The 27185-nt window shown below is 42.1% G+C and overlaps 1 protein-coding gene across 2 annotated transcripts in view; it reads right to left on the reverse strand.

Annotated features, from left to right (window-relative positions):
• Window positions 1-7921: 7921 nt before the first annotated feature.
• The window catches only part of VWC2 (von Willebrand factor C domain containing 2), a 59550-nt gene continuing 40286 nt past the window's right edge, over window positions 7922-27185 (reverse strand). For both annotated transcript variants that reach the window (XM_064443334.1, XM_064443335.1), the window contains exon 4: window positions 7922-8392. In XM_064443334.1, the coding sequence (XP_064299404.1) occupies window positions 8241-8392 (152 nt within the window). In that variant the 3' untranslated portion in view covers window positions 7922-8240. The remainder of the gene's footprint in view (window positions 8393-27185) is intronic.

A 27185-nucleotide genomic window follows, 5' to 3' on the forward strand; every position in this document is an offset into this window, starting at 1 on the left:
TTTCCCTTTGCTCTTTTTCCTATCTAGTTCATATATAAAAATGAGCTGGATGTGAAGGCCGTTTTTAGCTCTTTGTCATCTGGAAAATGAGGTTTGTTTTTTCCAAGCACAAATATGGACCACAGGTTTAAGTATGTATGTCTTCAGGAACTGTACTCCTGAAAAAGGAATAAAAAGAAACACTGTGCTACATCTAACAGGTAATTTTTCAACATAATGTATTATCTTAAGATACTATACGAGAGGCATCCCACTAATGTGCTGTTTACGTGACAAGAGCCTGAAGCTCCAAATATATTGATTTGATGTGAAGGACACAAAAAATGAAACCAGTACCTCTGAAAGTAACTAGTAAGACTGTTTGATTTGCCTTTCTGATTTGAATGAACTAAAGTAACTTTTGTATCAAACATACGCAGCTCAGGCACTTGGAAAAAATGGAAAACAAGCATTCCTAGGATTTTGCGGAGTGACACTGTTTATTGGTCAAACACTAGTATAAACAGCATGGCTAGCAGAATATATAAAATAGCTCTTTTTATCAAATGCTGCTTGAAAATACATAGCTGGGAAGGAGCATGTTAAAAATGTTTAGCAGTTAAGAAATTAAATTAAACTCTAACTGTAACCCATAGACTGACTGAAGGTTACCTATCCCTTATTTTTGTGTGGTAATTAGAAGAGACCACTGGGTCATTACATGAGGCTGAAGCACTGCACATCCATCTGTTTTGTCCGTAAGTTCCCACTCACAAGAGCACTAAATCAGTTAGCATTGGTTTGAATTGTTAATGGCGAAGGAGAGAGTCCAGTGCGCAGTATTGTCTTTGTGAAAATAAGAGACTTTGGTTTTGTTAAAAAAACAGCATACCAATACTGAACTTCCTACAGTATGGAGAGCAAATTAATTTGAGAATTACCCTCTGAAATGAATGCAGCTTTTTAGGGCAACAGCAATATAGATTGAGCAGCATTTTGACATTTTTATGCTTACCTTCCTGTTGCACATCAGAAGCAGAAAGCTCATTGGCAGATAATTTCATCAATTAAAGGCATTTATAGATTTGTATCTATACTTTGTGGAAGAACAATAAATCTGATACGGTTTTCACTGTGGTATTATACACACTAGAATATTGACTTTCTTCTCCATGCATAAATTTATGGATTTTAGCAGAGCATAGGAACAATGTTTTTTGGTCCTCCTGATAGGTGAAATTCAATTCACAAAGTTTGCTTGCCCTTTGAGGATTACTGGAGCAGGTAAAGTAAGTGGTTATAAAGGTTTGTTTTTAGTTCTGCCTACTATGAACAAAAGCACTTTACACAAGTATTTGTGAATGTTCTCTCTCAGACACTGGCTGCAGTCAAGTACAGATGCTTTAGCATCAGTGCAATCTGTGGAAGAAATCCTGATCTCAGTTAACAGTATTGACCTGGGCTTCTAAATTTCTCTTGGTTTATGCTGGCTTAACCAGGGGAAGAATTCTCATTTGTCAATGCATAGATGCTGTATATATACAAACAGACATCTCTCACTGCTAAAATATTTTGGGTTTACCCTCTTGTATGGTTGGAGCCAGAAGACAGACTTTTTTTGTGTATAAAATGATGGAAAAAAGTTTTCCTTGATTATCTATTCCCCAAAATAATTACATGTTAAACTTGCTTTCATCTCCTCATGTTACATCAGGTGTGTGTTTGCTGTTTTTCCACACTGTGTGTGAACTGATATTTGCATTCCCATCTTCACCATTTTTCATAAATTCACCTCTTCACCATGAGGTAAAATATGTGCACACAGGAACACTCAGCACACTCCTCTTTTGTAGATGGTTCTGCAGTTTGTTCAAAATCTACAGCAGTGCTTTATATCCTGCTGGAAATTGAGTGCTTACTGCTTTGTGTGATATTTTTTCCCTTTTTGCCAAAGAAACATGAAGCAGGCTAACTTCTGGGGTGGTTTGGTCTGGAGGAGGCTGAGGGGAGGCCTTGTCGCTCTCTACAACTACCTGAAAGGAGGTTGTAGCGAGGTGGGGGTTGGTCTCTTCTCCCAAGTAACAAGGGACAGAAGGAGTGGAATTGGCCTCGAGTTGTGTCAGGGGAGGTTTAGATTGGATATATGGAAATTACTTCACTGAAAGAGTGGTCAGGCACCGGAAGAGACTGCCCAGAGAGGTGGTGGAGTCACCATCCCTAGAGGTATTTAAAAGACGTGTGTGGAGACATGGCACTTCAGGGCATGGCTTAGGAGGCCTGGGGTGCTGTTGATGGTTGGACTTGATGATCCTAGAGGTCTTTTCCAACCTTAATGATTCTATGATTCTGGAGTTCTACTAAACTGACAAGATTACTGACGAATGTAAGTGGCAAACTCAACATTTACGATCAATAGATTATACATCTTCAACAAGACTATTACTATAGCCTGCCTATTCTTTTCATCATTAGTTTTAATTATGCTGCATTTTTCTTAAAAGCTTCGATCTTTTAAAAAGCAGCAAACTAGTATGTCTTACAGAACTAGCATTACTATTAGCTAATAGCCCCAAATGAACCTAACATGAACAACATAATAAATATTTCTGGTAAGTTGAGAGTTGATTGTTTTTAAACATCAGCTTTTGTGCTGCTAATTATGTCAGTGTTTTCCTATTACTGATTAATTAATATTCTGTATCACTATTTCTACATAGCGTCAACTGGTAAACAATAAAAACTTCTGACTTCTCTGTAACTCATAACTGACACACAAGTTTGGAGTTTCCCTGTATTTGTTTTAAAGCATATCAAATGCATCAGACACATATGTGAGCAACTGGGAAAAAGTCATGTTTATTTTTTCTCTGCTATGTGTGTTGTTTAATGTGACATTTCAAAAGACCAAAAATTTGCATTTTCGGTGTGGATGAGCATAACAATTTTTTAAGAGGAAAGAGGATTCTGGGAAGCAGTGGCTGTCTTCTCAAAACTGAACAAGTTATAAACTTTCTAAAGTAGTACTTACTTTTATCAAAAGGTGATGAAAACTTTGACTTCTTGGATAGCCAGAAAAATAGTCTGTAATAGTCAGTTCAAGGCTGTCTCCCCAGTTTGTGTTTTGTTTTTAATGCAGCAGGAATACAGGGCAGAAGGTGTATTTTTGCAGACAGAAAACCCAGGGTAACACAGGCTGTGAAGAAAAGTCATTGTCTGATAAGGGGAATAAATGGAGCGTTTAGTTGGATTTCATTAGATTCTTAAATAATATGTGCCTTTCAAAGGCTCCTATGTATTATGGAGCTATCATAGTTTAGATATTAAAGTTACCACCACAAGTAACATCAAATAGTTTAGAATCATGACAGTATAGTTTATATTACACCATATAAGAACAGAAGAGATTGTTTTCCAAAGTGAGGGAACCTTTCATCTTTTTCTTTCTTATTTGTATTAAAGACTTTAATTCAATGTCATTGAAACCTGGCCCTCAATTTTACACCTCTGGAGATCATCTACTCCAATACCTGGCTGAATACAGGTTCAGCTACAGCAGGCTGCTCAGGGCCGTCTCCAGTCGGGTTTTGACCATCCTCAAGGATGGAGACTCCATGACATCTCCGGGCAACACCATCCAGTATTCAATCACTTTTACCGTATGATTTATTTCTTCATATACAGCTAGAATTTCCTGTATTTCAATTTGTGCCCAAACACATTTCTCATTTACTTTTCTTAAGATATTCTTCGAAAATCTCCCTATGACATACCCGTATGACACTGTAGCTCTTTTTCATTTTTTGAACACTCCTATCGTACCACTCAGCTCCTCTGTCTCATATCTCCTCTCTTTCCTCTCTTTACCCTTTCCCTTTTAAATCTCTTGTAAGTATGTAAGCGAATACCGAATACCAGCACTTCCATTTCTGTGGTTTAAATGAGTAGTATAAAGAATCCTAATGCACACTAACCGGGCAATTTTATAATTACCTGAAGCCATCTAGAATATCATCTCTTCAGGCACCTACTTACACAGGTTTGAAGCCAAATTCATGTATAGTGCACTCCTACAAAAATGGACGAGGCCAAACCAAGAATTAATTTGTCTTGATTTCAAATGGGAAATAAGCAGAAGCAAGTGAAGTAGAAGCAGAGATCTCATGTTCATGCCAATGCAGCTACATAAGAACATCTGAGAAGAATATTCATTATCCAAGCAACAGACCTTAAAATATAAAATTATTTATGAGCTATCAATGTGTCCGGAAATACAGCTTTTACAGACACAACCCACCTGCAAAGCTGAAGAACTCCTCATATGCAGGATACATAGTACTGTTTGCACTGAAGTAAAAACCAGCTGAGTACCCAGGCTTCAGCAGGGAAGCCAATAGTCTCTGGAGTTTGGTTCACTGGAAATGATGCCGATGGCTTTCCTCTTATTTTTTAAGGTTAAATATGAACCGGTATATTACATCACCAAATGGGTCATATTATGTGACCAAATCATAACATTGGACAAGTACATGTGGCCGCCACAGCAGTTCTGCTTTTTTTGCTTAGAGATTAAATTAGTTTAAAGGTGAATGGTTTCCAACGGCATTCCATAATGTTTAATTTTTAACTTTAAATCATTTAATGTCCACATTTTCATTGACCATTCCTATAAAGAGAAAGGAAGGTTTCTGTTTTAAGCGTCTATGTGGAGCGACATCATGCAGCAGGCTGCAAACCTCAGCTCCCCAGCTCCGCTGCCGAAGGCCCACGCACTGCTCGGTGCAGGTACTGTTGGAGTGTGGCTCTCAGGGTCTGCCGGTGCGCTTGCCTCTGTGCTGTGCTTGCTGGTGGTACCGCCATGGACCGGGTCTGGCTGGGACGGCGTTATTCTTCGTAGTAGGTGGTATGGTGCTTTGTTTGAGATTTGTGACTGAAACAATGCTGATAACACACCAGTATTTTGGCTGTTGCTGAACAGTGTGTGCACAGCACCAAGGTCTTCTCTGCTCCTCACTCACCCTCAGCGAGTAGAGTGGGGGTGCGCAAGGGCTTGGGAGGGGGCACAACTAGGCAGGTGACCCGAACTAATCAAAGAGATATTCCATGCCATATAACGTCCTGCTCAGCAGCAAAATGGAGACAGTGATGATTGGGTAAGGTTAGCTATCTTTTGCTTGGGAACTGGCTGTCCACTGGCCTGCCCACCATGAGTGATTGCCAACGCATCATTTCTTTTTTCTTCCACTTCTCTGCTTATTAAATAATTTTCATCTCGATCCATGAGCTTTCTTGCTTTTAGCCTTCCTTCCTTTTCACCAGGGCCGGGCAGTGGGGGAGTAAGTGAACGGCTGTGTGGTGCTTAGCTACCCACCAGGGCTAACCCACAGCACATGGCGTGCCAACTGTGGTTCCACAGCTGGGTGAGGCTGGTGAGATCTGCCCGTAAGGAGTCACTCAGCCCATTTCCCCACCTCAGGGATAACCAAAGAGCTCTCATGTGGTAATGCTACAGGCCAAGGCTGGATGTGGCCAGGGATCTCAGCATACAGAAGGTCCAAAGCTCATTATGACTTCTACCTCACTACATAAAAAAAAAAAAGGGATCTCAAAAGACTTGAAGTTTACTTCTCAAAAAGAAAGAGAATTATATCTCAAAATATGATCTCTTTAAGAAACCACCCACAGAGCTGGGTGTTAAGATGAATTTGCCCAGGAAATTCCATCTAAAATGGGAAAAGACCAACCTATTACTACAGTAAAGATGACATTAGTATGTTGGTACCAGGACATCCGTCTTTCAGATGGAAAACTATTTTAGCAAAAAATATGCAATAGAAAATATTTATAAAAGCTACACTAGAAACACACACTAAAATATCTTTTAACTTTGCACTCACTACTTCAATAAAGACAGAACTTCCCAAAAGAACAGAAATTCAAGCCCTAGTACAAGGCTTTACAAGAACCTCCAGTGAAGGAGAAGCAAAGGGTGACTAGTCTGAGGTGGCATTTCCAAAAACTTAAGCATTATGGCCATACATTGAAAGACGCAAATCCTGAGTCTCTTATAATTTCACTGAAAGCACGTGCGTCTCTTAAGGAGACACTAAGCAGCCTATTGGAAAGGCAATCCCCCACTGAGTTGCAAGTCCACCTTCTCTGCTCTTACTCCTGTCACACAGCTACTTCCTATGTAGGTACTTCCACTCGTCTCGAGGAGACATGGACGGAAAACCATTAATGGTCTTAATGGTGTTAATGAGAGATGTACAATGAATGCACAATGAATGAGGTAACTCTTCTTGTAAAATGGCAAAATCAAGTATTTATGTTTGCATCTGGAAGTGTACTTATGATCTAGGTACAAATGAGAGATGAAACACTTCTTCCCCTCTTCCACAAAAAAAAATATCTGTACTTTGTGTCACCCTCCATTGCCACCAGCAGACTGAGTGACAACCCAGGTATAATATTTTCTGTCCCCCGGCTAGGAATTCCAGCTACTGGAGAACAGCATTTCCAGTACAATGTTTACATACGTGCACATCCACTTCAGGGAAAGTTGTTATTTACTTGATTTTTGTGCAATCTAAAACTGTTTATATCCAATAATCTGTCTTCCCCTCTCCTGTTCTTCTTGTGGCTAGACTAACGCCACGCATGACTTTGCCACAGGACTGTCTGTGCAAGAGCTGGTTCCTTGATTTCCGATTCTGTCACTCCCCTTCCTCTCCCACACCGTAACTGGAGAAAATAACGCCCAGCGACAGGCAGACACATGCTCAAAACACAGACGTGCAGGGATAACTGGGATGCACTGAAGTCACTGGCAAAAGTACCAGAAAATGACACTTCGCGTGGATGCAAACCTGGTAACCAGGTTACACCATGGGAGTAAGTAGCATTTAAGAATGCTAAGAATTTAAGCAGTAGTCTTTTGGTTTTAGATACTGATTCATTCAGTCTTCCCTCTAGCAAAAGCTTAAAGGTAAGCCCATGTTTAAGTGTTTTCTTGAGCCATTGTCTTAACAAGTATTTAAAGCAGACGTAATGTAGGAGTTAGTGATTAACTAAACTAAAACCAAAATGGATCTAAGCAAAGGCTGTTGTTGGCTGAAGCAGGGAAATGTGATTCACCTCACATGTAGTCAAGCTCAGCTTCTGTGCTGGAAATCCTCTGATGCATTCGAAGAGCTGGTTCAAAACCTTTTTCCTCGACACAGGGTGTCACAGACCCATACAGATTGCCAGAAAGAACCAAAAAGTTGAACCAGCACCAGCAAGGTGGTAAGAGCAGGGTCTAGGGAATGGCGCAGCTACTGACCAGCTCTCCTACCCATGGATTAACAACATGGAGCTCCATCAGTGGAGTCTCGTTTGGCTGCTCTAGCCCTTCCAAGCTGCACTTCTCCACATCCATTATGCGTTACATTAACGATGCCATGTGGTTACTTACCATCATTTCCACCAGCTGGGCGATGCAATATTGTTTACATCACAGAGGGGTTTGTCCTGCTGAAATGTGTTATGTCTGAACTGAATATTAGGGATTGATTCCATCTGATTATATTTTTATAACAATAGCTATGAGAGACCAGTTTTGTATTACCCACTGCTCCAAGTCATCTCGGCTGCGGACCAGTAGATATTCACCACCGGAACTAAGAGAAGGAGCTAACACACCTCTATGCTACAGCAATATTCATAAATGAGTGCATGTTCTCTGAGAACATATTCTACTCCATTTTTGTCAAAAGCGAGAACGTCAAAGTTTTGTCATATGCTGGCTCTTTCCTGGCCCGGTAAACTGAAAAGAAGTCAAAAAACCCCAAACCTCAAAGACCCCAAGAAAACCCACATATGATGAAACTAGAACAGAAATGTAATGTTTTAGCCATGGTGCATGTATACAACGGGACAGGCAATGATACAGTACTTTAATCTGTATTGTCTATATAAAACATTTATTTTTAAGCTCTATAATGGTATCATAGAAATACATAGAATATTTTATAGAGTGTATTTTAGTGTACTCACTGTGAAAATAACACATTTATTAAGACAGGTATTCTTATGTCCAAACGTTTTAAATATATGCACTTCTTTGCCTTGCAATATTATGTTACTTTGAAAAACAGAATATCAATATTTTATTCTTTGCTTCTCACCAGAATCTTGTCATTCAGATTTCCCCGGGTCATCTAGGGTGGTCACTGCTGTGAGATTTATAAAAACCACAAAAAGTACTTAGATTTGTAGGTTTCCTATATTTGTTTGCATTCATGTCTAGTGCACATAGCTTGCCGTTCAATTCTCCAAGTGCCTTCTTCATAAGTACAGTGACATATAGTGCATTCATCAGTTTTCACCTCCCGGCCTGCTGGAATGACAATGGTTTCTGCAAAGCAGTTCGGGCCTAAAAAAAGGAAAGAGTTTATTATGCGATACCCATATCACACTGTAATCCAGCATAGTTCAGCTTTAGTCTCGATCATGGAAAACCTAACAAAAAGTGATTAACGCTGGGCACGTTAAACAAACACGACCATCATGCACAAGGCATAAAAGCAGCAAAGAGAGCAAGGACGCTGCCCTCCGATGCGGCTGGACGTTATCAGTACGGACTATCCTGCACTCCACAGGGGAAGGTGTAATAAAGCCTTTCTGTGAAACATGCAACTGTGACAGAGACCTGGGCTCAATCTGACGATGCAGATGAATACAGATTTAAGCTAGAAAAAAAGCCAGCTATTGATAATGCAACAGTGCTACTGTAGGCCACTAGAGAGCTGATTATAAATGTTATTACTTTTTTTCCAGTGGAAACAAGCATCGTATTTTGTGTGGTAACCAAAGTATCAGATTAGTTTATTTTCCATTTCATGAGAAAATAGTCCTTTTCCAGTAGAATGGAATAGCTCCAGCCTCTTCTGAATGAAGATGCTTCTTGTGTATAAAACGAAACATTCCATTTTGTGTAAGTCAGCAAGTCTACAAACACCCCTTTTCATACTACACTGAAATAACTTCATTTCCAAGGATGAGGCAGGAGAACAACCCATCAGTGCAAAGTTCACAAGACAAATCTTGTTCTTCCAAAAGGTGACTGACATCCTCGCATCTCTCTGCCGCAGAAGGCTGCAAGTGCCGTATTATCTACAGTTCTGTTAAAAAAGAAGTCTATTTCTGCCTTGAAAATCCACACGCACTTGTAAAGCAGCACTAAACCCTACCCATCATCTACTGTCTATACACTGTCATGACCTCAGGGGAACTTGGCCCTTCCTTTCACTAAGCACACACAACAGCTGCTCAGGCAGAGCCTGGCCACTCAACAGCACTTTGGTACCACTACCCACCAGGGCGGGATGTCCAGTAGAGACCAGCATATATTGATCAGACACAGCTGAAACTCTTGAAAGAATATGGGTGTGCAAAACACTTATCCACTGCCAATCTGCTTGCCATGCAAGTGAATAAATCACAGGTGAGGTTCAGTCTTTCATTGCCAGGGCTCTACTGTAAGACCTAAGGCAAACAGTGTGGCTTCTTCTTCTAAGGCAATGTTGTGGTTTTTTTTAATGTGCTTCCTCTGAAAACCAAAGGTGTGTGCACGCTGCACATTTTAAAACACAAACCAAATTGTTTACAAATCAATTTTAATAGTTACCTCTTTGGATCAAGTTATGTGTTTGCTTACTGACACTGCAGCCTGAGAACTAGTTGCCAAATTGACAGTAATGAAGGCTTCTCCTCAGTGATGGGGGAAGAAGAGACCTGCAAGACCTGCAGAAGTTTGCTTCACTAAAATGTACCCATTAATCCTCTGAATGTTTAAGCCAGTATTCTGTTTCAGGACTGACTGTTGACAAAGATCGCTAACATGTAGCAAGTTCTTGCCTGGTTTTGGGTGGCTTCTGGCCCATTCAGAGCTTTGGATGAAGACGCAAAATACAGCATATCTCATGTGCAGTTACCTGCTTTACTAACTTTATGTTACTGTGGTACGTTTGTGTTCGCAGCCCCCTCAGTCTGTCCATGCAAAGTACCACTGCGTTGGAAAACCCAGGAAGGAGGACTTTGGGGTAGAAGACATGCTCCTGGGTCCCACCACACACGGAGGTGCCCTAGCCTTCAGGTGAGATAAAGCAGCATTATTAACTATGCTGTCCTCAGTGGAACTTTAGAAGATTTCAGCTGTAATCTACATAATTCTAATTATGTTTAGCTAAATACAGGGTTCTTCTTGCAACTAATAAACTTTCATCCTAAGATGGGTTCAACCTGCACATTAGGTAAAGACACCTGTGCGTTTTGTATGCTGGCCTGTAATAGCCCCATCACTTTCAAAGCTATATGATATAAAGAGTTAAAATATTAAAACGGAATCTGCTTTCCACGGAGAATTTGTATGAAACCTACCAGTCCACTTGAAATTTAAACACTATGTAAAAGGCACAAGAGGAACAAGTGATATCAATCCCCTGTGCAGGATTTTTTTCATTCTGGGAAAGTAAATGTTACAGGCTATACTTGTTATAAAAATCAACCAGAGAATGAACTAAAAACAGTGCAACAAACGTAATATAATTCACTAGGATTCAGAATGTAAATGCCTCCATTCGCAATTAGCAGCACCTTAATGCCATGCGTGACTAGTCCTTCTTACATCAGAAAGTTATTAAATGTAAAGATATAACCGATTAGCCTTAAAATGTTAAACTATTTAGTATGAGGGAAAGTCATTGCGTTGGTAAATCTACAGAAGAGTAATAACCATCTACTTGAGAAAGGGACCCTATAAAACTGAACGACAGCAACGAAGTATGTTATTGAGCAAGCTAGATTTTTTTTTGTTAGTATCATGCACCTTTTCTACAGAAAAGCGCCTATTTTCTGGTTCTGCATTTGCACCTATCATTACTGCAGCTGCAAATCCTATACAGTACCAAGATTGGCAACAGTCAAATGGAAACCTTGCCCCATCTTTTTCTTTGCAATATTGCGTACGCACAATATTGTGGTTAATGTTACAGAAAACATCATCAATGAAAAGGCTGAACTGACTATATTCCAGCAACACCATGCACATAAATGTCGATACAATATAGCATCCAAACACGGGAAAATAATTCCATAGCTCTCCTTTTATCATTTCTCCAAATCCTCAGGCTTCTTCTAGGGAAAAAAACCCCCTGAGATTCACCTGAAACCTCATTCAATTTTGAAGCTGTATGAGCTAGTCCTGGCTCTTCGTGTCCTGTGGCTCCCTTCCTACCAAGCAGGTGACGCTCCTCCCTTTCCCTCTGAGAAGCAGTCACAGAAACCAGACATACACGGCTGGACCGGCCAGAGAAGACCAGTCTGCAGTGATGGGGGATACACTGGGCGGCAGCAGTGGGACCCTCAGTGCGGGGCTGCCCCGGCTGCACCTGCACCTCCAGCAGCCCTTCCCCTGCCCCTGCCGTTCGGATGGATGGTGCCGACAAGGCAGCTGACTATCTGATTCTCCATCTGTCTAAATGGACAGTGGAGAAGCTGAGGAATTGAAGATTTTAAGCAGACAGTAGGGCAGGGAGGCAGAGTGGGCACACAAAGGCTGATGTTAGACCGAAGAGGGCCATTTTCTCGCTCTCCCTTAGCAGATGGAGGCAGGAGCACGTGTCTTCTCCACATTTCAGAGTGGATAAGCTGCCCTGAAGGCATGGCATTTGCTGAAACTACTGTTTTACTTAAAACAGGGCAGTCTATATTGATTTAGCAAGATTTGCAGCTTCCCATCACAAAGGGCGAGACATTTTGTGAGTTTTAAAAAGTTTGCAAAATTACCTGACTTGGCACATGAAAAGCATTTTCAAGAAAATCAGGGCTGTTCCAACTCCAAAGCAGTGGTGGCCTTTCTGACTAGGTGTTGCTGTTGCAGGAGCAGTGAAGAGTGAATTTCTCCTCCTTCATCTACAAAGCAGGCTGCCTGCTTCCTGAGCTCCTGCCTGGTAACACCACTACTCTGCCCGACTTCAGCACCCGGTACTCGCTCAGTGCAGCAGTGGCTTGTCTGAGTTTGTTTGATCTATAGTATAAACCTCCTGGGCCCCAACTGTATACACTTACATAGCTCTGAGGAAGTCAGTGATGCTGCCTGTCTTCACAGTAGAAGATGAAGATTTTGCCGTATCACTCTTAAATCTGGCAGAGAATTCAATATGACATATTGTACCAATTCTGAGCGCAGCCTGAAATCTACCACGACATCATTTGTTTTCCTAAAGTATGTACTCGAGCTGTCAGACTCTGCTTGATCCATACCATGCTGATATCAGCAGAGATTTCTTTCCTAGGGCTAAGGCACAGTTGCTGCCATCTCTGCAATGTCTCGAAGCAGTGAGTTCAGTGCAGATCCTCAGTTCTCACACTGAGCGCCAGATTGGCATGCAGCTCTCGGCTTCCCCACATCCGAAACGGTGAATCCTAGCTTCCAAAAGTAATATTTGTACTGGGATATTAGGAACTAGGAAGGCATATTTGGTGGTTAATTCACTGAGAGTTTATAATGGGATTCTTGCCTTTTAAATGCTGAAAAACTAAAAAAGTTTAAAAATATTATTGGGGTAAACGCTGCTATTGTTATTTTCTCCAAAGCCCATATGGTGGTCCTGTGAAAAGCCCCCAATTACTTATATTTTATGCTTCAGTGTTGACAAATGCAACCACCTAATTAAAATGCAAATTTTGTTATCTCGGAAGAAAACAGCCGATACCAATTATCAGCAGAGAATGCCCAAGCCACTCACCTACAGATGCAGTGGCACCTGTAACCTTGACAAACTTGCAAGAGGCTCTCTGAAGCTTCTCCTCCTCCTCCTCTCGTCCTTCCACAAAACCACAGCTGTATGCTACAGAGTTGTACCCGCTTCCTCTGCAGCTCGCCCCTGCTTTTGCATGGGCACGTGTTCCAATCAGTTAAAAAATATAAGATACAGCTATTTGTGTGTTTTAATCAACTGTTTTCATCGTGTGCTAAACCAAATTATGGACAAAGAAAACTGTTCAAGTTAATGTGTTTGCCTGAAGAATAAGTCATGGCAAATTTTTGCCAGTTAGAACTACAGTGACAACCTCTGTAATATAACGCTTTGATGTAAGACTGCTTTGGGCTCTGGTTTATACTGAACTCCCTAATAGCTGCCCTTTTAGTAGCTCCTTGCAGCAGTCAAACAGGTCACTTCCAAGGTACCTGACAGCAGTCCCATCTACCCCAACAGTTTTATGGCATTCATCATTGTGATATGGGAGCACCTTGTAAGTGACATAACCTTACCATTTAGCTTAGCCCATTTATTTTTTTTACTTTTTTTTTTCCAAATTTCGTGGACAGTTTTCCAACAGTTGCAATATGAAAGGACAGATACTATGCTTCATCCTGGAAGTCTTGAGAACCATAACATAATTCAAGAAATGGCTGTGCTGGCAGAGATCAGAGGCCCACCAGCACTTGCAGCGGCCAAAAGGAGATGCATGGGGAAGCATATGGGGACAGAGCAAGCACACGCACCCAGCTTCCAGCGCTTCCTGAATCAGAGGTTTTGTGACTGCCTCCTGTGGGCTGAGCTAATGGATGGAGTTAACAGATTTATGATTAACCTTCCCAACATCCTGCTGAACCCATATAAACAGCACTTGGTGGCAAAGAGGTCCACAGCTCTTGTGCACAGGGTAGAACAGCTTTCTGTTGTTGTCCGACGCCTTCCACCCACTGCCTAAACTTGGTATCCCCAGATCCTCCCAGTGGAAGAGGCAATAACAACCACCCCTCTTTGCCATGCCATTCATGAGCTTTATCAGCTGTATCATCCTTCTCTTCCCTCCCATCACCTCACCTGCAGCCTAAGGAGGCCAGCTCTGCACCCCCACCGTCCCTGCTGACCTCCCCAACCTCTCCCAGTTCTGCTGCCTCCTTTATGGGTGGTGAGGACAGGACCTGCGCACCACACACAAGTTGTAGGAACACCATGGACTTGTACAGTAGCTCAGCGATATTCCCGGTTTTGTTCCCCATTTCCCTCCTACTTCCTGACAGTTGCCTTTCTGTTCTGACCACTGATGAAAAAGCTGAGCTGACATTTTCACAACACTATGAATTTTATACCAGATAGAAATCTTATAGAAACATATGTTTCGTTACACTCCAGTCAAATCTGCTGCTGCCTTTCTGCATTACAGAAAAATTTTGCTTTCCAGCAATGCTACTTGACAGTCTTCCAGGTACAGCAAGAGTGTTCCTGTTGTTCAGTAACTTCAAGAACTTGCCAGGGAAAGTGAAGCCTTTGACTCCCACCTTTCAGATTGTCATGGTTTTAGCTGGGATAGAGTTAATTTTCTTCACTCTAGCTGCCATAGTGCTGTGCTTTGGACTGAGTATGAAAAGAATGTTGATAACATACCCATGTTTTAGTAGTTGTTGGTTGGTGCCTGTACTAGTCAAGGACTTTTCCAGCCTCTCATGCTCTGCCGGGTGCACAGGAAGCCGGGAGGGGAGGGGGCACAGCGGAGAGAGCGGATTCAAACCGGCCAAAGGGATATTCCATATCATGTAACATCATGCCCAGTATGTTACCTGGGAGGGGCTGGCCGGGGGAGGGAAGCAATTGCAGCTCAGAGACCAACAGCATTGATCAGCAGGTGGTAAGCAGTTGTATTGTTTGTGATTTGGGTTTTTGGTTTTTTTTTTCCCTCCTCCTGAGGATTCATCTCTCTCTTTTTCTCTCTCTTGTTATTTTCCTTTGCATTATATCACCATGATGATTATTATTATTGTTATTATTGTTTTACTTAAATTATTAAACTGTTCTTACCTCAACCTGCAAGTTTTTCTTACTTTTGCCCTTCTGATTCTCTCCCCCATCCCACAGGGGTGGGGGGAGTGAGCGAGCAGCTGCGTGGTATTTAGTTGCTGACTGGGGCCAAACCAGAACACAGATCTTTCTCCTTCTGACCTTTCGAGACTTCCTCCAGGATCTACCGCAGATGCCAGAGAGACTAATGAAACATGGAGCTGGAAGAAGAGCTGTAGATAAGCTCCCTGTCTGCATTTCAAGCTGTCTGCCGCTGCAGATGATGTGGGATGCCACAGCACCAAACCAAGGACTCTTCCGCACCCCAGCTGGACGTTACACTGGGAAGCTAAGGCAGCCAAAGACCAACCCATCGATAAAGGGTGGCTGCGCCTGCCTCCCAGCACACCGGGACACAAAGCCCCTTACGCACCTGCTGAGGACTTGAGATGGGTTTTGAAACGTGCTAATGCCGCATCGTGAGACAAAATAAGGCTGCTCTGCCACGTCGCACCACGGTAGCAAGATTTTGGAGATGCAGGCATTACCTCCCTCATCCCTCTCAAATCTAAGCACTTCCTCCCGAGATGGTATTGGTACCTACTTTGTGCCCTTCCAATCTCTAATCTCTTCTAAAGGGTCTGTATCTCCCTGACTTGATTTTGTTTCCCTCTCATGTGGATATATATATAAAATACGCCTATCTCCTGCAAAATGTCAGCTGGGAAGATAAAGCACAAAAAGCAGCTGGCAAAAGTAGTCTGTGACTAGGATTACAGCAGACTCTCATTCTCTCACAAAAATAAGTTCATCACCCCTGCTGCTGTCACAATTCTGACTGCTCCCAATCCAGTGCAACCTTTTACTCGCCTCAGTACCTTTGGACGCTACTGAACCAAGTCCAAAAGAGAGTTTTCAATTACAGAAGGAGGATTCAGGTAGACCCAATTTTAAGAGCAATTTGGGACCCTGAAGAACCATGTACTATTTCTGTGGTTTATCAATGCCTTAAGATACTGGCAGCCAGAGAACCATGGCAAATATCCTAATAGAGTTCCAGTAAATGTGTGTATCTATATATGACAGGAAGAGGAAAAATAAAGGTATTCACCCATTTTGCAATTTTACTTAGCTGCTACGGGAAGCAACAAAATGGCAGTGTGTGCAATGTGCTACCTTTCATGAAAGCAGCATTTTGTTCATGCTAGATAGAGCCTTGGTGCTTTTAAGAATAATAAAACATCTCCTTCTGTTAGAGTCATGTCTTGTTAGATGCACAGGGAACTGACAGATTGAAAGAAAATGTGCCAAGGGCAAAACAATTAAAAATAATTTAGAAGGATGGGCATAGCAGCATCTGCCGTGACTGGACAGACAGAAGAAAGCTCGATGAAGTTCTCCTGTAACTAAATGGGGTGATCAAGTCCTCAGAGGCACTGCTGTGACAAAGTGGTTATCAAAGCTTGGGTAAGTGTGCTTGAGTGTGTGTGTAAGTGCTTTAATCTGGAAGATAAAACAAGCTATAATCTTACTTAGAGCTGAGTTTTAATATTCTGCTTATGAGACTAACAAGGCCTGTTTGTGATTAAGTTCTGTTGGTTTCCTTTTTCATTTATCAGATGTGACAGCACTACTGATTAATGTTTTGCTCCTGCTCCAGCCCTAGAAATTGGAGGAGCATCCAAAAATCCCACAGAACACAAAACAAAGCTACCACAGCCACGCGACTGATCCTTTCCACCACTGCTTTGTCTCAATTCTGATTCTCCATCGCCTTGCACTCTGCGGTAACATTAGCATCCCTGGAATAACAATGCCAAACGCTACCGAAGTCAGGACAGCACAGTTACTTTTGCACAGAAAGAAATTGCTTGCAGGAAGGGAACAGTCCATAATCCTGCCACCGCCGCTGTTCCCTTGGATTTTCATGTGTATTCAGAGAACAGAATTGCAGATATCTGCTTTTTGTGTACCTAACAAAAAGAAGCAAAGGAACATTGAACACTACACAATCCAATACCGCATGAGCCAAACAGAAAGCCTCGGAGCATGAAAGGGCCCAATTAAATAGGAGGCTCGAGTGCCATAAAAATAAACTACATCAAACAACTTCCTTTATCAGAGAAAATATAGAAAGACGTGAATACTCTTCTTAAAATGATTTTCAAGAGTCCTACGACTTGTAAAGGGATATTGTGTTCCACCCAGAAACGGCACCAATTAGACATGAGCTGAACACTGTGTATATCTTACAGAAAATTATAGAAACACTTAGAAGCCAGCAAGCCGTGCATCAATTTTCTTGCTCAGCTTTCTTGCAGCTCAGTCACCACCCAGATGATTAGGAAATTAGACACTGGCTTGAATGCACCAGGAAATCTCTCGTCAGATGCTTCAGACAACAGACACACTTGGGGGCTGGTGCTGCTCACCTGCAGCCCAGCTCACCGCCAGTCCTGCCTGCTGGGACCAGGTTTTCACCGATGTTACATCCACAGAAAGCCCCCCATCTGTGCTCCTCCCAGCTCTCTCCTCCACCCTGCACCAGGCAGGCCAGACGGTCAACCAGCCTGGCCTGGAAGAGAGGAGGGTGGTTTTGGTTCTGGATGTGCCCGGCAGCACAGCATCCTGCTGGCAGTGGAGCGGAGCCCGGCAGCTGCATGGGAGCAGGGGTACGCAGCAAAAGCATCGGCTACTTGCTTGGAAACTACGCCTGAAGCCCAGAGAGGGCGGTCAGGTCTCAGAGAACAAACCGATGCATCGCGGGGTTTTTCCTTGGTTACAGAAACTGCAGAAGCATTTCCAGGCACCGTGGGGACAGATGGACTGACCACGGTGGTGGGACGTTGGGTGGGCTGCAACGGGGGTGAGCTGCTGCCTGCCCCAGCACTCAGGCACGGGGACTTAAAAGCTCTGCTGCTGAAGTTAATAGGGCTAATCCTTCCCTTTCTTTGGCTTTTTATTCATCCCACTGACCCTGCTGGGCTTGGCAGCATTGCCAGGGGCCTGGTGAAAGACTTGCTCAAACCTAAGTCATCTTCTTTGTGCTGGAAACCGTCAGCTTACTCTTCAGATTAAGCAAACCATGTAAAATGCCTTTGTTGAAAGATCCTCAACAAGTTATCCTAAAAACTATTATGCAAATTTAAACAGACTCTGCAGTTCCAAAAAGCATGCACTACAGGCCGGTAATGTAATGCATCAGAGACCTGCTGCAAACACTGCAACTGAAAGCCCATTTTAATTAGCCAGAGCACCGCAGCACTGGTGGGCTGTAGGCTCTATCAGGGAGGTTAGTTAAGTCACTGAGAAGTATACAGTAACTCGGGCAGTAATGCACAGGACTGCATGTGTCCTGGAACACATTCTAAATGCAGGATGCTAATGAAGGAAGAGATTTTGAGTATTTTTGTGGAAAAACCCCTAAAGACTTCAACTAAATTGAAAGCTAAAGTGCTACCAAAGTTCAGTATAACGCTGCTTTCGCAATAAAGTGGAATCTAAATCAGCGTGTTTTTCCAGTCACTATGAAACACTGTGTAGCAAGAATATGGTATGCAAGGATGCCTAGTGGCTACATACTGCTACAAGAAATTATTCAGTCAAACCGACAAAACATTATCAGGCACAAAATCAGCCATTTTTCACCCCATTTTAGCATAAATACACTGAATACTGTTAAATCAGGGGTTATGTTTCTTACTGAGAATGATTTATTTCAAAGTACTGAATGTAGCGTCATTCAATTCCAGAAAGACTGTCGCAGCAGACAGTGACAACTCTCCCAATTAAACAGTCCACTTGCAAAATCAGGCGTGTTACAAGGGCTTTCTCTGGCTTTTTTGTTGTTATTTTGGGTTTTGTCATCATAACCGATGCTTTGGGGTTTTTTTTTTTGTTTTGGTTATGGCCTCAGGGGCTTGCCTACACAGACAGGTTTCTAGCCCCTCATCCAAATTCACTGGAGCTGGCTTGCTCTGGATGCAGTTGTACAGATGTACCTAAGAGGGCTCTCTCTAGGTAATCTGCTGCTGAAGTGATACACACTGACATCAGAAAAAGGCATCTCCACCGGAGGAGCAGTGGTTTGGAGTCTCAGACATCCGTGTAACCCTCTCGCACAGACAAGCTCTGAGCAACATTGTCAACTGCAGGAAAAGGGAACAGAAGTTGAGACCCCTAGAGGGAATAAAGCCTGTGCAATAACGGAAATAAGCAGCGGATCCAGCACATCAGAACTGCTCAGCTCCATACCTGGAGACATGTCCCGTGGGTCTGTGGCAGTTTCTGGACTGTACCTGCAATGTTACGCTCATTTTATTGATTTCCTTTGAGTTACATGACCAAAGGTAGGAACCCGGCTGAGAATGATCCCAGCATGACTGTGACTTAAAACACAACAAAAGAGTTTCACAAAGGACTTTCCTTAATATATACTGAGGACTGACCACCTTCTCTTCCTCCTTCTACCTTTTTTATTTAGAATGTTTCAAAAAACCTGCCTCCTAAAAATAGATAAATAGTGCTCTGTATTACAGGGATGGAAGCGACAGGGATCTATGCTAAAAAATTGAACTGTAACTGTCGCACGTCATACATCACTTCAAAATATAACGAATTCTAACAACAGCCTTTGCCATGCATTGTTAGCTTCATTTACTGAAATAAAAGCTGTATTTCTAAAAAACAGGTGTAGTGCATGGGACTCAGAATGGGCACTGAAGAACCTGTCTACTCACCAGTCATAATGAAGTACTACTATCTTTAGGTGTGAAAATTTACAAAATATACAGTTGTAATTGCCGGTCATTTTAACATGACACTAATATTCTGTGAATATACCTGTAAAGAACAGAGGTTTTAAGTTTTCCTAAGAAAAAATTCTTTATCAACTTTAAGATGTTCCCAAGTTACGTGAAAACTGAGAAACTCTCAGTATTTTTATGAGCAAAAGAGAGGTTATGCTTTGCTTTCCATGCTGCTGAATCAATAATTCTACCTTTTCTTTGCCTTTAATGATTTTCCCCCAGTGGTTATGGAGCACAGCACCCAGACAGCTTGCTTTGGAAAGACCGTATTTTGTACCCATTCAGGAAGCTGTAAATACCAGAAAAATATTGCTGTGAGAGCACACTCTTCCTGCCGCTGGTACCCTGAGCAGCTATGCTCCCACAGCCAGCAGGATGCGACCCCGGGAAAGTCTGGCATCAGTCTCTACTCCGCTGTGTTCCTCCTGGTCAGCCACGGCCTTGGCGATATGTCACTCAGCACCCAATTTTGCCACCTAAAACCAAAGGACCTGGTCCAAGCCAGCCATTTGCAGCCCCCATGTACAGAGGGAAAGGAAGAGGCACTTCCAGGGGGCAAGTCATTGCACCTCCTTCAGACAGGTGCTGCCACAACAGTTCACGAGCCTGGTCTGCAGGCTGCCCCCTCACCAGCATGCAGATGCCCCCTCACATTTCAGCCCAATTTCTGACATAGGCTTGTACCGCTTTCTTATGTTATTGAGGTCTTGCACGGAATAAAGACTGAGATGCTAAAATAGCATAGCAATTTAGACCATAGAACTACTCAGTATAGGAACGGGTGCACCAAATAATAGTTACTATTCTGTTGATCAAAAACTGCCAAGAAGTCAGAGCTGCAAATTTAAGACCCCATTCCTGAGGAGACCTCACATACTCCAATTAGGACTACGTCTAAAGACAGCTGTTTAGAAATGCAATCAGGTACTAAGCAAATTAAGTTGCAACAGGGAAATCCATCACTATCAGAAATTAATTCCCTCTTGTTTCCGTTTGCATCACACTTACACAACTCGTGAATCAACAACTGGCTAACAGAGATGCTTTGCGGTAGGAAGAGCGGGAAGCCAGTAGACAAAAGGGTGATTCATTGCAAAGGCAAAACAGCAGGAAGCCACTGGTGTTGGAAGAAACTGAATTAGTGGGATTGTGAGCAGGAAGGAAGAAGGCAGGAAAGCAGGCAGGGTGACTGGCAAAATTATTTTAAGGGATCATCTCTTCGCGGAGATGGAAAGACAGGTGATTTGAAGTGAGAGACATGAATTACGCAAGACACGGGAACAGGTTTTGTTAAATGCAAAGATTGTGAGCTATACAAATCCTTTCATCTCTGAGAAGTGCAGCAGCACAGAAATTGCATGTCACTCACAGGGGCAGACATAAAAGGATACGCACTACCCAAAAGAAATCTTCCACATAGTATTGCTCAACTTCTTAATTTCTGGTGTCTGAATTCAGCACTTGTTTTTCCATGTGCTGCAAAGTTAAGGCCAATATTTAATATTGCAATACCCTTCTCTTGTGATGTTATTAGTGCACACTCTTTCTTTCCATCACACAGGCGTGTGAAAGTGGAAAGAGCACAGCAAAGGAGTCAGTCCCCTTAGAGCAGCCAGACTGCTACGTACATGAATGTATTTCAGCTCAGTCAAGGTCTAGAGAAGGAAATGTGAGGTGATGATAAGCTGAATGTTTCCTTTGATATTCCCACTGCAGCTTTTTAAGGGATTTCAAGGAATCTGGTTTGTGTATTTATCCATGAACTGTAACATCAGAGGGCTGGCTGTTTTGGCAAGGGAGAGGCAACAGTTTGTCCCAGCCAGACAGCAGGATACAGACACACCTTTGGGAGAAGTCAGGGCTCATTTAGAGCCCTCTGTCTTTAGTAAGGGCAAGCTCACAATCTAAGCAGCTGAAATTCATATAATGGAGGTTGCAATGATGTCTGCTCCTCTAAGAAGGAAGAGACAAGACATTCCCAGTCAGCAGCTGAACTACTTAAATGCCCTACCACCAAGCCAAACACATGTGAGGATGCAGGCACTGCCAACACCACTGAAGATACTGCACACAGGAGTAGCCATCAAGCTCCAGCAAAGATGCTCTGGGAAAAGCAAGAAATCAGATCAGGCCTTTAATTAAAGTAATAGTCCAGAAAACTCCACCCTGGCAAAAACCAACTGGCTTCCAGGAAGTGGCCCCCAAGACAGCCAAGCTGGCATTGTGAGGCTGGGCTGCTTCCTAGCTCTCTCTTCTCTGTTTTTTTCCCCAACATATCAGACCCCTGGAGAAGTTACCGAGGCATGAAGGCTAGTCTTTGTATTTACAGTAAGAGAATTATTGTAAACCTATTCTTAAGTATTTCCACATATTATATGCTTCTTCTTGTAAAATTATCTCCAAAGGCAAGTATTATGGAAATAAAAATTCTGGGGGAAAAACAGCTGGTGCTTTTATGTTTATCTGAAAACTATGTTTGCTTTCTCCTAGGCAAAACCACAGCCTTACGAAACTGTAAATGCTTCCCAAGACACTTTGAACTGATATTCATAAAACTCAGATTAGTGCACTAGAAAAAGAGTAGTAAATAAAATGAAAGCAGCAAAACTAAAAATTATGTTTTACTTTTCTAATGAAGTTATTACTCCAAAACATCCCACAAACAATTAAGTGCTTGATTTATGATTACAGTGTTAGCTGCTCCATTTGTCTTTGGGGTATTATTCTACTCTGCGGTAATACAAATGATCACTGCTCACCTGCCACACACGCAGTGTAAGCATAAGGAAGTCCTCGGAACCTGCTGTGGAATATAAGTTATTAGTTTACAGAAAACCCCCCCCGAAGACAAAACTAAATTAAAAGGAGGAGCTTTTAATTACAGAGTGGATCAAAGTGTTGTTCAATACGTGGGATTAAGAGACCTGGAAAGGGAATGTTTCCCGGAGAAGAACTGATGTCCTAGTGAAAGGGGGGATAGCAGCCCAAGAGGAAGAAACCACCTGCTCCTCTGACTTGTTCCCTTTTACAAGGTGGTGTTTATTCCTGTCTTGCTCAGGGGCTTAACTTGCAAATATTGCCTTTGCACTTGATATCAGAAGCTTTAGTAGCACAGTATGTACTTGTAAAGTCTACAACCATTAATGGATTAGTAATTTCTTTTCTTATTCTTTATTCCAAGTATGTATGTAATTTATGCATGTGTCATTGAAATCCATGTATTAATGCGAGTAACAAATGAGTTCTGTAAGGAATCTTTGCAGAATGAAAGCTTTAGATGGGTTTTCAAGAGAGGATGGAGAAGTGCTCAGGAGAGAAGGAATTTTAAGGGGTCACATTCCCCTGGAGAATGCACAAAGACTGGAAGAGGAAGATCCAGTCCACAAACAGCAAACAGCTTAAAAGTGATACGATACCTACACTGATTTCCTTCCCTTTTAATTTGTACCTTTTCTTGCTTATTTTATTGTAAAATCTTTAGGGCTGAGGCTGCTTCTTGCAATTTTTTTTTTTTATAGGACCTTGCAAGTTAGAGCCCCAATCCTAATTTGGAAATTAATTACAGTAATTACAATAATTACAATACAATAATTACAATAATTATGATCTACATTTTTCTTTCTATAGGACCATTTAGGGCTTTGCCTGACAGTCCAACTACTAAGTGTTAGTTATTTGACATCACTACTAAACGATGAAGTAACAAATCTCATTGAACAGTGAGAAAAAGTTAAAACAAATGAATTCTCTCACAAGTGTATTAGAGATGAAGAAAGAATGACCACAGCCAGAAGAGCTTTCATGGCTCTGACATCAGTTACAAAAACATACCCGCACATGGTAACACAAAAAAATTAACAAGGTTTTTCTTCCAAAAGGAAGAGTGGCAGCCTTCTCAGTCCCTTCTCGTCAGCCAGCCCCATCCCCTCCTGGGTGTCAGCTGCTTGTCTCCACACCCTCTCTAGGTCCGCTACAGCCCTCCTCAGGTGCAGAGACCAGGACTGCCCACAGTGGTCACACGTGGGTGCATCAGTGGGGACAGAATGGCACCCTCTGTCTTATTCTCATTATTATTCTTTATTATAGACAGTATTTCTGATTATGGGCAATATTCCGTTGGCTTTGTTGCCTGCCACCGCGCATTGAGCTGGTGATTTCAGAGATCTCTCAGTGACCACTCGTGCAACCACCTCTTCCAGCCCAACAGAGAGGCACCATCTAGATTATCTGCCCTACAGGCATCACCATACACTGAACCCCGTCTGTCATCTTTTTACCCACTCCATTTTGTGAGCAGCTTTTGGAGACATTTGCCACTGGCACAGCATTCCAACTATCCAAAAGAGCCTCATACCATCCAAAAACGTGGAAATCAACTGCACACCCCCTGTTAACGCTTCACTGATGAAGACGTGGACTCCCCCAGGCAAAAAAACACAAGAATGCCTTGGCCCGCCTGCTCCTTGCATTTTGCATTATCGGACTTTCTCTCCATGAATGTGCCTAGCCATTTTTCAAATCCATGCAGACTCCTGACAGCCAGGGAAACCATGGCAATGACTTCCAGAGTTGCACTCTGCCATATTTGAAAAAGCACCTATGTCCCTTTGCTTTCTTTGAGCCTTCATTTCACTGATAATTCATTGAGCTAGGCTAGTTTTTTAATGTGAGAGACAGCAGAGGTGTTATTCAGAGGACGAACAGCTGAAGTTCTCGATAATAAGGATTTTCTCCTTTACGATGCCTTCCAGACAAGGATTTCAAACCATATCTTGGACTTATCTGCTGTAAGATTAGCCAGAGGTCTATGAATTTATATTTTGAGGATCTATTCACTTTCTTAAGCACAAGAACAGCAATGATCTTTAATACATTTTCCCCCTTATATTTTGAAAAAGGGAAAATTATCTAAAACCTTTAGATGAAAGTGACAGTTTTTCTTAAGATTGCAGTACAGAGACACTAACCAATTTTTAACAATCATTAAATATATTCTTGCTCTCTGAAATGCATGTGGAAATAATGTTTCCAGTATTATTATTTTACAGGCTAACAAGGGATCATTTTACTTCTAAATTGCAATCACAAAAAACCCAGAATAATTTTTAAGGGAAGTCTTGACCATAACGCTGTGAATAAGACCACTTAAATGCTTTAAAATAGGCAAAAGCACTTCGGAATGGAAACTTTTATATAGAATTTGTATCATTCTGGGCAAATTACATCAAGGAATAAAATACATCAAGGAGTCTCTTCCCTCAAGTATGAGTGTCAGTTGATTTCTACTGTATTAGGAACACTGCTCCAGGTAAAAACATCCCAGCAGCAGGGCAAAATAATCCAGCTGCAAAGATAAGTTTCTCTGAGGGAATCATATGCAAACAGAAGAAATGGCTCTTCAAAATGCCTGAAATAAAAAATAGTTAAATGCACTGTAATTTTTGACTTATACTGCGAACACCCAAACTGTCAAAGAATACTGGGGCAAAGTCAAAATACCCTAATTATGGTTAAATAACCAGATTGATAAATTTAGATTCCAGATTTCAAGCCTTCTTGGTATGTTGTGTCATTTTCCCTGGGCACAAAGTCTTAGCAAATAAAGCAACTCTACACCTGTAATTATGAGACTCATATTTTAGCTAATCAGGGTGTATTTATTCATATTAAATAGAACCACTGACAAGTAATGATTGAATGCAGATACTGACAAGTCAAACAGGCAAACTCTTGAAATAGGATAAAATGTCAGATATAATGGAAGGCAGCATGAAAACCTCTGCTTTTTTCCCTTTGGCACTTCCTCTCCTTAGGCTTCACTCCTTTTCAAAGTGGAGCTTTTAAAAGCTACACTCAGTCACTTATTTCTCCCAACAAGTAACCTATCGCAAATTCTTCCTGCACATGACATTGCTTTTAAAAGACCATTTCTAACACAGGATTCTGGTTAAAAGCCAGATTCCACTTCCAGGCTGTTAAAAAGTGAGAAAAAACATCTAAAAGAGAGGGCTAGCCAGCATAGCCATATTCGACCACATTCGACTCCCATTACCGACAGACTTCCTACAGCTTGATTTCTTATTTGTTTGCTTTATATTAAAAGAAAGATTTTAAGAAAATCTTCCACCCCTGCCATATTTGTTTTTTCCCCTCAAGATGCTCCTCTGACCTGCGTTCAGTTTTCAAATGTGAGCTCCGTGAAAAGATCGCAGGAAGATTGTGCAGGGCATTCAACCGTATAGACTTAGGAGAATAGAGCACCTTGGCCACACAGCAATAGAGGAGGAATGGAGACGGTAAAAGAAATTGTGGGAAAATGAGAGAGTGATGAAATGAAACAAACAAGCAAGCAAGGTTCCCACGCAGAAATGTGCATGTCTGCATGTTCAGGATACCAGGCCCAAGGCATCAGAAAGATTTCAAAAGAGCTCCTGTAATATAAATCAAACTTAAGAGCAGCCTTTCTTCCTCCAGCTAGCAGGGCATAAGCGCCTCACATCTAAACGAGATCTACCCCGTTGCCAAGTCTGTGTGCACTGCAGCCCCCAGGGTCGCCCTCGGCACGTTATTTTTCCTACTACCTAAGTCCCTGACCTTCCACATACACACAAGAAGTGATGTCTTGGATGCAATTTTCCTACCTTTTAATACCTGCATTCTGTAAAATAAAATTACTGTAATCAAAGAGCTGCAAGTTCTTGTTCTGTTTATCTTTCCATCTTCACCTCTAGTCTTTCCATCTCTTCCTACTGCCATCAGATTTACCTTGTTTTCTTTCTTGCCCTTAACCCCTCCTGGTTCTGAGATGACTGCAGGACCCCATCTGTTGTGCAATAACACAACTTCATGCTGCCTCTTCAAGTACAGTCGACCTGACCAGAAAGATGCACCATGCAGACAAGCGCCGCAAGTATACCGAGCTGCACATCGATTTCAGGAATACCACGTCCCTGCAAGGGATTTGCTTTCTCATCATAGATGCTGCAGTTTTCATTAGAGGCGTGCATGTTGCGTGAAGTCACCCGCACGTCTCCTGAACTCCTGCAGACATAGATAAAAACGCTAGTTTTGACATCTCGGCTGTCCCAAACGTACCCAGGTATGTTCAAGGCAGACTCTGAAATACTGCTATCACTTTGGTGCTTTCCAACAGCAACACATAAGCGTGCATCTCACAGAGGGTTTTTTTGGTCTTTTTTCCCCTAGCACAAACCAAAGACTCATATTAAGACTCAGAGGAAATCTAGAAAAATATACCTAAAAAATTTCAAATTATTTTTTTTCCTCCACCCAATATGCTGTGTCACTTCACAGTTGGCAGGTGTCCCTCGCTCTTTGACTTTTTGCCCTATAGCTATTAGTTCTTGAGAGTGAGATGCTAATTTAGACACTGTAGGGGAATAGACAGGGATCGGTGACCGGAAGATCACGGGCTGTGACGGAAAGATAGACTCCTCCCCATAGGAGTGGCAGGAACAGGAAGTGCAAGAGCTATATAAGCGTGTGACGCAGCTAAATAAACGGACATTTTGTATCCATCATATTGATGTCTGTGCATCACTGTCCCCAG

The sequence above is a fragment of the Phalacrocorax carbo genome, chromosome 2 (assembly GCF_963921805.1).
Source record: "Phalacrocorax carbo chromosome 2, bPhaCar2.1, whole genome shotgun sequence".
Lineage (NCBI taxonomy): Eukaryota > Metazoa > Chordata > Aves > Suliformes > Phalacrocoracidae > Phalacrocorax > Phalacrocorax carbo.